Below are 11379 nucleotides of genomic sequence, written 5' to 3'. Positions count from 1 at the left end.
GTCACTTTACAAGTGGACAGTTTTCTGGAAAACATTTTCTAAAAGTAAGTCTTGGCTTAGTGAATTTCAACAAATTGAAAGGGGAGGTTATGCTGGGGAGAGGTTCTGAGTCGCCTCACGGTCTTGAATATCACCACACCGGATTTGTTCACTGCCCTATGGTTAAAAACTTCCAGAGATGAAGTAAAGAGTGATATCTTGTTTCCCTAGGGAGCAAAAGTAATCTAGACCGATGCACACAAGAAGGTACTTTCACAGACACTGCCTTTTAAATGGGAATCAAGTTCTGCCAACTGCATTTTATCAAAGGCAGAGCTAAGGTTTGGTTGCTTGACTAAAATGTGGCCATTTTAATACTTAGCACTCATCAAAGTTAGTTTGCAAAGAAACGGGAATAAAAGACTAGGAATACAATAGTTAGTAACAACATATTTCTGCAATGCATTACCTTGCAGTTACGTATCAGTCGATATCATGAGTTGGCGTAGTAGCTTCCACCCTCTTGCCTTAATGCCTTTCTCCTGTATTTCTCCTGAATTGGGCCTTTTCTTGATTTAATTTTTGTTTTGAGCGTATTTTCAAAAAAGAGAGTCCATTTTTTGTATCACTGTGTTTGTATCACATCGCAAGATACAAAGGGGATGCCATTCTCTGGGGCAGCACCGGCTGCACAGGCTCCCGTGAGGCCATTGCCTAAGGTGCAGGCGTTCATGCAGTAGCAGGTCTAACCACCCTGTGCAATCGGAGGAGCTGTGACCCGAGGGCGACTGTAAAACCCACGTGTTAGAATAACTGAGATTTCTTGGGATGGACCGAGTAAACAAAAGAGCAGTCACTAGGTTTTATATGACAAGAGTGCTCTGACCCATAAAAGAAACCTCTGCAGCATCCACCCCAGAACCATCAGGACTTGCCGAATGGCTACCAATTTATTTTTGCCTACACCTCTCACCCAGGACAAATCAGAGAAATCCAAATATTCTCCCCAAACCAATCGCGTAAAATGCTCCGTGTAGTTATTCCTCCTACAGCTTAGGGAAGCTTCCTCGTTTTTTTCGATATAAAGCTTTTCCTCACCCCAACTGTCTTCGAATTGTCTCCCCTGCTACAGCAAGTTGTTTCCGTGTGGGTGGTCTTCATTTATTTCCATTTGTGTTGACTACCATGATTAATTTAAAAAAAAAAAAAAAAAAAAAAAATTTTTAAAAACCCACAAAACCCTCCAGCCATGTGCAACACAATGTACTTCATAACCACTTCAGAGCTTGCGGCTCGTACTGGTGTTTGAGAAGAAAGGGGTTCTACTGCAAAGGACATAACGTGAAATTTTTAATAAACTGATTTTTTTAAATATGCATTTTTGCTTCTGGGACGTCTCTTAATTTAATTTTAACTAAGAGTTTACCGATCGACATACACTATGGCTCCATTTTTGCAAGGAAAAAAAAATATGCCTAGAAAAGAATTATGGGGAGGGGACAAGGGATGTTTATTCTCTAAAATATACTTTCTACAATGAATACGTTTCTTAAATAATTTTAAAAAGAGCCCGGCCAGGCGTGGCTCAGAGGTTGAGCCTCCACCTAGGATCCAGGCGATCGGGTTCGATTCCAGGTCAGGGCACATGCCTGAGTTGCGGGCTAGCCGATCAATGACTCTCATCATTGATGTTTCTCTCTGTCTCTCTCCTTTCCTCTCTCTGAAACCAATAAAGATATATAAAAAAAGAAAAGAAAAAAAATAATTTTAAAAAGGAACTCTTAAAACCATTTCTGAGTTAATTTTCTTAAATACATACATATATATGCATATCCATCTAAAATATTTCTTCAGACCGTGTAACCTAAACCGTGACATTAAGCGTTATGAGAGCACATTTCTTGACGCCGAGAGGGGCGCCTGGGGTCCGAGGGAGAGGCGTCCCGAGGCCGAGCGCGGCCGGGCAGTGTCCGCCCCCCAGCCCTGTCCTTCCAGGGGCGAGGGCGTCTGCAGCGGCTCCTGCCCCTGCGCTTTCGGGAGGCTTGAGAGGGGAAAGCCCCCGCCTCGGTCACACGGGACCGGGGCGCTGCCAACGCCGGACCCCCGAGGACCACGCGGGCGCCCCCTTCCTCGCGGGGCTGGGCCGTGGCCCCACGTCGCGCTCGGGGCAGTGTCACTCCGCTGGGGTCCTCCCCTAACGCCCTGCGCCCGGGGGGGGAGGCGGGGCGCACGCACGTGCCCGTGGGCTCGTCCTGCCCGCAGCGCGCCCCACGCTCTGCTGCGGAGCCAGCGGGACCCCCGACGTCGATTTACTGTCCTCCGCGCCCGGGGGATTTTAACCAAACCTCCAGGCCAAAGGTCACCCCGGGCTACGCTGAGAAGCCGCTGGGGCTCCCAGTCAGCTGCTCGTGAACCACCGCATTCGCGAACCGAGCGCAGGAACTCGCGGTGATCGGCTGATCGGGGTCGCGGGCGGGCGCGGGACGCCCCTCGGACGGGCCCCGGCCCCGGCCCGCCCCCTTCAGGTGCCCCGGGGTAGGTGCGACCGCAGCCCAGCCGAGGGACCGCGCGGAGTCCCGGGCCCGGAGTCCCGGCGCCCAGAGGCCCCGCCCCTGCGGCTCAGCCAATCGCGGCGCGTGCAGCGTTGGGGGCGGGGCGGCCGGGAGAAACGCTGGGCCTTAAAAGGCTCCGCCGGGAGCGCCGGGGCCAGAACCCGGGGCTCCGTCGGCTTTCGAGGTGTGTTGTGCGTCCGTGGAGTGTGGCTGCGCTGCTGTGGCCGCCACAGGTGAGTCTGCGGCCAGGGCGCGTGGGAGACGGACTGGAGGAGGGTCCTCCGCGGGCCGCGGGCCGGAGGGTGGGCGCGACCCCGGGAACAGGAGCGCCTGCCTGCCGGAGCCCTGCCTCGACCCCGCCGGCCTGGCGGCGGGGAGCCCGGGGCGGCGCCGACCCCGCCCGGCGCCAGGCCTGTGCGGGAGCCGGCCAGCCTCACGGCGCGGGCCGCCCGGGTCCGGCGGGGCTGCGGGGCTCCGTTCCCAACGCTGCGTCAGCCTCGCCTGGAAGCGGCGGCGCGTGCGGGGGGCGGGGCGGCATTCCCGCGGCGCGGCCCCGCCCGCCCGCCCGCGGCGTCGGCGGCCCTGGGCGCAGGCCGGGGCTCGGGGCGCCTGGAGAGCCCCGCGCTCTGTGCGCCCCGCGGGCACGTGATCGCGGCGCGGTTGCGGCCGGGACTGGGGGTGTGGGCTGCAGAGGCCAAGGGTGGGTCAGAATGCTGGGTGCGCAGCTGCCCGTGCTTTCCTGCGAAGGCCTTTCAGAAAGGTTTCAGCTGCAAGGCACACCTCACCCCGCGAGGTGCAGTAGTCAAGAAGAAAGGTGCAAGGTGGACACCTGGGGACCCCTGTCCCGACTTGGGATCAGACGTCCTGATAGATACGACTTCCTGGGTCACTCACTTTGATACCTTGTGTAAATGGCCTCGACCAACAGTTTCCAAGTCGTTGCTTTAAGATTCTGATCCATAAGGTACCCGGAGACCCTTATCAAAACCTAAATGATCCTTGCGCTGTTACAGTGAAGTCTGTTTCAACTCCTATAGCACTTGTCAGCCTGTTTTTCATTTTGATGGCTGAATCATATGCCTCCACTATTTGGTAAGTGCTTGACCTGTTTTCCCCACCCACATCCTTAGCCTTCTTCCACAGACCTTCCATAAGTATTTGGGATGGTAATTTAAATGTTTTTACCCCACAAGGGTGACTATAACGCCTCAGAAGAAAGTAAGATGGCTTTTTAGAAGGATTGGGCTAATCAGGTAACTCACTTTTCCCCCCTTCCTAGGTTTTTGAAACATGACTCCTTCACTCCTCCTGGCTGCCCTCTGCTTGGGGATAGCCTCAGCTACTCCAAGACTTGATCCCAGTTTGGATGCATCGTGGTACCAGTGGAAGGCAACGCACAGGAGACTATATGGCGTGGTTGGTAACATCTGAAACTGCCCAGAGGGACCCCATAGGGAAGGGCCCTTGAGGTTTGGCGTTTATAGCTAGAGAGTACCTTATAGCTAGAAGTGAGCTTTACCAAGGCAGTAATTTAATGGCAGCCATTAGTGAGCACCATATGGGTATACATCCCTGTGTTGGCACTTGGAGAACAGCACCCATAAGTATAAAGTCTTCCCTGGTGGTGGTTTCTCTTTCTGTCTGCAAATCCACTTAGTGAGGATGGACTGGGTTTTCAATAGAAATAAAGACAACACGGTATATGTTTGCCTCTAGAATGAAGAAGGGTGGAGGAGAGCAGTGTGGGAAAAGAATATGAAAATGATTGAACTGCATAACCGGGAGTACAGCCAAAGGAAACATGGCTTCACCATGGCGATGAACGCCTATGGGGACATGGTGAGTGTGGCACGGGAGGCTTTGCTTTTTGTGCTTCCTGTCCTCAGTACTTTTACAGAATGGCCTCTTGCTTTTTCAACAGTCTGTTAACTTTTCCTTATAGACCAATGAAGAATTCAGGCAGGTGATGAACGGTTTTCAAAGCCAGAAGCACAGGAAGGGGAAAGTGTTCCGAGAACCTCTCTTTGCTTCAGTACCCCCATCTGTGGATTGGAGAGACAAAGGCTATGTAACTCCTGTGAAGAATCAGGTCTGACAGTATTCAGATCTCTTATCTCAGGAAAGCCAAAAAGCAATGGCATCCCTGCTCTGGTTGACTGGAATAACATGCAGTTTGCTGGGGTTTTTTGAAGAGTGTTCTGGTATATGGGCTGTTATCAGTCTTTGTATTTCTCTTATAAACTGATGGCTTTTTTTATTTTTAGGGTCAGTGCGGTTCTTGTTGGGCTTTTAGTGCAACTGGTGCCCTTGAAGGACAGATGTTCCGTAAAACTGGCAAACTTGTTTCTCTGAGCGAGCAGAACCTGGTGGACTGCTCTCACTCGCAGGGCAATGAGGGCTGCAATGGTGGCCTAATGGATAATGCCTTCCAGTATGTCAAGGACAACAAAGGCCTGGACTCAGAGGAATCCTATCCATATCTTGGAAGGGTAAACGGAGCTCCTTATCTTGTTATTCCAGCTCTGCTTTTGAAAGTTGAAAATTTTCAGAGATAACAGACACCTTAGTCAGCATTCATATTTTAGATACAAACTGTCAGAACTGTCACTATAAATTAGCAACCTTTGCACAGATCTCTGATTAAGTGGTTAACTGTAGCTGTTCTTACGTCTATGTAATGGAGAATATATGCACTATTCTGCACAGAAAAAGGGGTCTTATTGAAGAAACATCTAATTTTTCAATTTCAAGGCAACCAATTCCCTTTTGCTCCCTGGGCTGCTGTAATACAAAGTTGACTTAGAAATCATTAAGGTGCAAACTGCTGAGTTTTGGGGTCTGAGAACTAATGTTCCCCCGGAGGTAGATGGTAGTCATTAAGTTTCTTTCCCCTTTCCTTTAAAAGGAATCAGATACCTGTAACTACAAACCTGAGTATTCTGCTGCCAATGACACCGGCTTTGTGGATGTCCCGCAGCGTGAGAGGTCCCTTATGAAGGCAGTGGCAACTGTGGGGCCCATCTCTGTTGCTATAGATGCAGGCCATTCATCGTTCCAGTTCTATAATGCAGGTAGGTGTGTGTCTTTTTATTATAGAAATTCAGGTAGGCAAAACTGGAAAACATCACGATTAACTTTTTGGTATGGAGTCCTGCTTTCTAGGACTGTAGAATTTTGAGTGTGTGCACTTACCATGGTGATATTTCCACTTTAAACATTTTCTCATGATGACAAACTTCATAAATAGTTTTAAGTGGCTATGTAATTAATTCTGTAGATACAAGCTAAATTTACATAACTATTCTTCAATTGTTGGACCTTCTTTCCAAAAATTTCTTACTATTGTAATTAGAACTGTAAAGAGCCCTATGGCTCAAGGGCTCTTTATAGAACCTTTAGTTGGCATTCTAGGAGTAGGAAGGATTATGCTAATTAATATTAATTAGGTGAGTATCTAAATCATATTATTATTGATAATTAGATCTTACTGGATTTTTTTTTTTTTTTTTAGGTAGTATTAAAATATATTGGATTTAGTTAAATCTTGTTGATTCTAGTGAGTTGAATTTGACTTTTTACTTTTTATCGTCATTATTTTTTGACAAATATTTAAGTCTTATTTGGAGTTTATGACATTATACTAAATTTTGAGATGCCTCTCTTAACTGTGGTGATAGGATGGGTTCTGTCACTTAGAGCTTCTCACCCTAACGTTGACTTTTACTGTCATAGGCATATATTATGAACCAAACTGCAGCAGCAAAGACCTGGACCACGGTGTCCTGGTGGTCGGCTATGGCTCTGAAGGGGGAGAATCAAACAGCAATAAATTTTGGATTGTCAAGAACAGGTATAAAAAACTTCAAATGTTATCTTTGAAATTGAAAAGGGAATCCTTGTTTGGAATCAGTATTTGGTTTCAGGTCCAAAAATCTCAATTTTGAAATCCCAGAAGTCTTTCTCCCACTTGAGTCAACGTGGAATTTCTGATGCTTGATTTTAAGATTCTGTAGCTACCTTGTTAGTGTCATTATTATGTATTTGTAACACTGCATTTCAAAATTCTGAAAATTTTCTTGATTAAGAAACATATCTGGTCCCGAAGGGTTTCAGATAAAGGATTTTTTACCTGCAGGGTTGAGCCCTGGTTTCCTTTTTCTGTCCCCCAGTTTTTCAGCCAGGTTCAGTGGACAGAAACGTTTGCTTCTGCTGATTTTTTAAGGCTAAAAATTGTCCCAGAATTGAGCAGCCTCCTTGCATCCTTCCTGTTATCATTCATTTGATGCCTCGCCATTGCATTCTGCTTCCCATCTCTCAGGGGCCTTGGGGGTTGTTGGGAGCAATTTTCGCAGCTAACGTTCTTTAACTGAGGTGATGTGTAAGATAGCCTGTGGAGATAGACTGCTACATTGGTCCCAGTTCTGCCTCAGTTTCCTTTCTTCATAAGTTAAAATAAGGACCCAGGGGAATTAATAGACTTATAAATATATGTAACAGCACTTCGAATAGTGTCTGATACATGGTAAACACTATTTTAAGTATTAGCTAATATTATTAATAAACCTAGTGTGTACTTGATTCTTTGTATAAAATGGAAAAATGTGCTCTTCTTTCAGCTGGGGTTCAGGATGGGGCATGAATGGCTACGTAAAAATGGCCAGAGACCAGAACAACCACTGTGGAATCGCCACAGCAGCCAGCTATCCCACTGTGTGAGCTGATGGACAGTGACAATAGAAGCCTTGAGGATGGCACATCCAGAGGAATTTTATCTTTAAACTGATCAGACCCGTATTGTGTAAGATAAGAAACTTGGATCATTAAGGATCCAAGTTGTGATATGAATTCTGTGACATTTTTATAAAGGTAAAATGTTACCAGTACTTTAATTACTATTATAAATAGCTTTATAATATTGAAGACTCCTGGTTTAATTCTAAGACACTTGAATTTTCATTTTTTAAAAGGATATATAAAAGTTTACCTTTTAAAATAAATTTTAATTCAATATGTAGAAGTGGAACTTCTTTCTGTTTGTAATGCTTTAACTTTGTGCATAGTCAGGAAATAGAATTGGGCTATAAAGACATAACTAAATGTACTAGTGGTGTATAGGAGAAAGATACTGGGTAGCCCTCTGGATCGTCTAGTTATAAACATGCAGATTTTATGTCTGCTGCCCATTGACTGTTGACCTAGCTCTTGGATCTAGGAAAATGTGATAAACAATCTGGAAGGACAAGGGTAAATTTGTTTTAATAAAGAAAAACAATTTCCTTTTTAGAAAGGTAGACAGATATACAGAATCGTGGGTTTTAGGTACTAGAAAAGGACCTCGTCTTCCTTGGACTCAGGATGGTGATGGCCTAGTAAGGTCATGTGATAAAAGCCTCAGAGCCAGTTACTGTAGCACCTCCCTGAATTGCTGGTGAAGACCATGTGGCTCCTCTGCAGTTGGGTAAGAAGTAGACACAAGAGGATTGCCAAAGCTGTTTTATCTTTGTTCTGCCAAGTCTCTGTTTGAGATTCCACATAGATCTTCTTAGAAAAGCCTCATTTGTTACCTGGTGTTAGCAAAAGTAAATATAGTGGTTGTGATGGACAAATCTCAGGTGCTTGGTAGTAACGAAGAAATGTCTTCAAAATCTCAGGAAGTGAGGCTGGGCTACAAAATAGTTCTGGCTTTTGAAGGTGGGTGAAACATCACTAGGTGAAACCAGTTTAGCTACCTCATCTCTGAACTAAAAATAAACTCAGGCCTGGCTGGCTTGGCTCAGTGCTTGAGTGTCAACCTATGAACCAGGAGGTCACGGTTTGATTCCTGGTCAGGGCACATGCCTGGGTTGTGAGCTGGATCCCCAGTGGGGTTGCAGGAAGCACATCATTGATGTTTCTGTCTCTCCCTCGCCCTTCCTCTCTCTGAAATCAATAAAAACATATTTTTAAAAAATAAACTCAGAAGGGAACAAACTGCCTAGGCACATGGTTACATAGGAAAGCCCTCATTATAATGAATTTCAAATCTCTGCCATGTTACTAAATTCAGTCTGATGTATGTTTCTTCCACTGTTACCCCCATACCCTTAATATTCATTTCTTCTCATGTTCCTCAGGTATATGTATAAATTGGAAAAACCAGGCTGTTCTTTTGGAATGTAGTGCACTTCCTTATGGGTCATACTTTGTTCCGCACTTTTCAGGCCTGGCTGGGACTTGAGTCTGGTTATAGAAATAAAGAGGCGTGGCGAGGGCAGCTCCTAAGAATGTCGACAATGTCATGCAAGGAAACTACCTCGGGAGGCCATTGCTCAGGCAGAGGTAGAAGGCCTGCTTCTGGCAAAGAGGCTCAGCAAGATTCAGGGGTTCAACATCCCCAGCTTCAGAATTTCCCAAATACCCCGTTCCAGATTTCAGGACATTCCTTCCCAATCGATGCCCTCACTTGAACAGCTCATACCTTCTGAGCTGAGAGTTCAGTTGGCATTGTAATTCAGCCACTTGGAGGATGAGACTTAGGCTTTGGTTTGCAACAATCTTAGCTCGGTGGCTACAAGTGATAGGAATTTCTTTTAGGGCAGGCACAGAAACTGGTCATTTAGGTTACACTAGAGCCAGAAATTCAAAGCCCTGAGGTCATCGTTTTCGTTCCTCACTTTGTCCAGAGCAGTTACAAGCAAGCAGCCAATCTCACATTCATTAGTTTAACCAAAATGTTCTAGTTATCAAATACACGGTCACCCAGAACCTTACCTCTTTTAAGTATCTGATTAGGAATATCCGTTGGTCGTATTTTGCCTATCTCTGTCGCCACATCATGTCATAGACTATCAGTGCTCTCTTTACAACTGGAACTAGTGCCTTTAATCAGATTAGAGAATCAGCCCCAGAAACCAATTCAGGAAACTCATTCTTAAGATTCTTTTCCTCTAGAACCACTGACAAAATCTGTATTTTAAGGAATTAGCTTATACCATTGTGGATGCTGGCAAGTCTAAAGTTTCTAGGGCAGGCTGTCCGGCTAGAAACTCAGGCAGAATTTCTATGTTACAGTCTTTATTAAAGCAGAATTCCTAAGGTCTTCAATTGATTGGATGAGTTCCACCCACATTATGGAAGATACTGTGCTTTACTCCGAGTCAACTGATCATAGATGCTAATTACAGTTACAAAATACCTTCACAGCAACACCCAAACCAACCGTTTTCAACCAGTGTGCTGCAAGAATTTTTAAAACAGGGCAATACCTGACTATTTAGTCAGGGGCACTGACCTCTTTTCCCTTAGATTGTCAAGTAAAAAGTGACAACTACCAACACAATAGCTGTGTGGTGTGAGTGAATCAAAATTACAACTTTTTTTTTGTCAGATCAGCAAAAAATAAATTTTTTGGTGTGCTGCAGAATTTTAGTAATTAGTTTGTGTGTGCCATGAGATGAAAAAGGTTGAAAATCGCTGGCCTAGACTGAGAATTTGACCGAACCACTGAGCACCAACCATAGCCTGGCCAAGTTGACACATGACATTTAACCATCACATGGACTTTCCTCTTGACGCATCCCCCTGCCTCCCCATCGCCCCTTCTTCCTTGCCTACCCACCTGCTCCTTCTCTTGCCATCATCTCCATCTTATACCCCTCAACACACACACTTAGAATACTCTTTAATCTTTCAACTTTCCTACCATTTCAAGATAGCCCCAGTAACCTCTTGCTATTGTCTAATTATAGTTAAAACTTTCTGGGTGAAGTTTTTTCTTAAATGCTTTTTATAGACTACCTCTCCCCACCCTTTAATTTTTAATAGAAAGTGTCTTTAGGATTTCAGGCTTCAGGACTAAGGACACTGGCCACCAAGCACTCCATCATCTAGAGTTTATTTCTGCAAACTGAAACTGCTTCTCAAAATAAAACGCTAATATAATACCTACAATGCCATGCATGGAGGATTACAAAGTGTTTCATGTTCCATAATTTCATTCAACACTGGACTCAAACAAAACTCAGGATTAGGGTCTCACGGTCTCCTATTTTGTAACAATGACTTGGAATTTGCCACTCCTGGTGCCATAAGGGAGTTCACACTTTCCCTTGCTTTGTTGTATGTTTCAATTCTTTTCTGCCCATCCCCCACTAAAGAAATGGCTCATACCATCCCTCACACAGACTACTTAAGCTCTTTTCAAAATCTGGCTTGGAGGATGGGGTGTGAGGGATGTTCCTTAGACATGTACAAAAGTCAGTGGATGGAAAATTGTGAATACATAAGTTGTTGGTCAATCATGTCATTTTACAACCAAAATTTTACTTGAGATACTGGAATTAATCCACGTGACTTTGTAAAGGAAAAAAAGAAATTGAACTCCGAGGGAGTTCTATGAGTCTGTTTCTCAAAGGCATCCATCTTACTGGGGTAGAAGAAATGCATAGTCCGTCCTGTCTATGAAACATGACTTTCAAGTGAGAAAAGCAAGCATAGATCATTATGAATAATTTGGTACAATTTTTAAATACAGAGACATATACATTCTTGTATGTGCATTTTAAAAAGTTACCGAAGGATATAAACCAGATATGCTTCTTGGAGGTGCTAAAAAGACGCACTTTCTTTGTGCTATACGATTTTTTTGAAATAAGTAACGTGAACCATTCTCATGAGATAACCGGTTCAGAAATTTATAGTTCAATAAAATATGAGTTTGTTCAGGAGGAGGAAGGGAAGGAACTGTGTCCTGAGACAATAGGAACAAAGGCAAGTCTCCAGTTTGGGGATCGACCCCCTGAGGTTCACACTGTCACTGCTGGCCCAGGCCATCCATGCAGCACACACACAAGGAACTGCCACTGGCCAC

At 45.1% G+C, this 11379-nt stretch overlaps 1 protein-coding gene across 1 annotated transcript; it reads left to right on the top strand.

Moving 5' to 3' along the window:
* Positions 1–2693: 2693 nt before the first annotated feature.
* Positions 2694–7548, top strand: LOC107543082 (procathepsin L). Its single transcript, XM_087822626.1, has 8 exons — positions 2694–2764; positions 3811–3947; positions 4248–4370; positions 4474–4620; positions 4796–5020; positions 5437–5602; positions 6264–6381; positions 7148–7548. The coding sequence occupies exons 2-8, from the start codon at positions 3822–3824 to the stop codon at positions 7245–7247; spliced, it is 1005 nt and encodes a 334-aa protein (XP_087678752.1). The 5' UTR covers positions 2694–2764; positions 3811–3821; the 3' UTR covers positions 7248–7548.
* The last annotated feature ends 3831 nt before the right edge of the window (positions 7549–11379 follow it).

Source organism: Miniopterus natalensis, chromosome 12, assembly GCF_054644295.1.
Source record: "Miniopterus natalensis isolate mMinNat1 chromosome 12, mMinNat1.hap1, whole genome shotgun sequence".
NCBI classification, from domain to species: domain Eukaryota; kingdom Metazoa; phylum Chordata; class Mammalia; order Chiroptera; family Miniopteridae; genus Miniopterus; species Miniopterus natalensis.
This window is presented reverse-complemented; position numbering and strand designations above follow the sequence as displayed.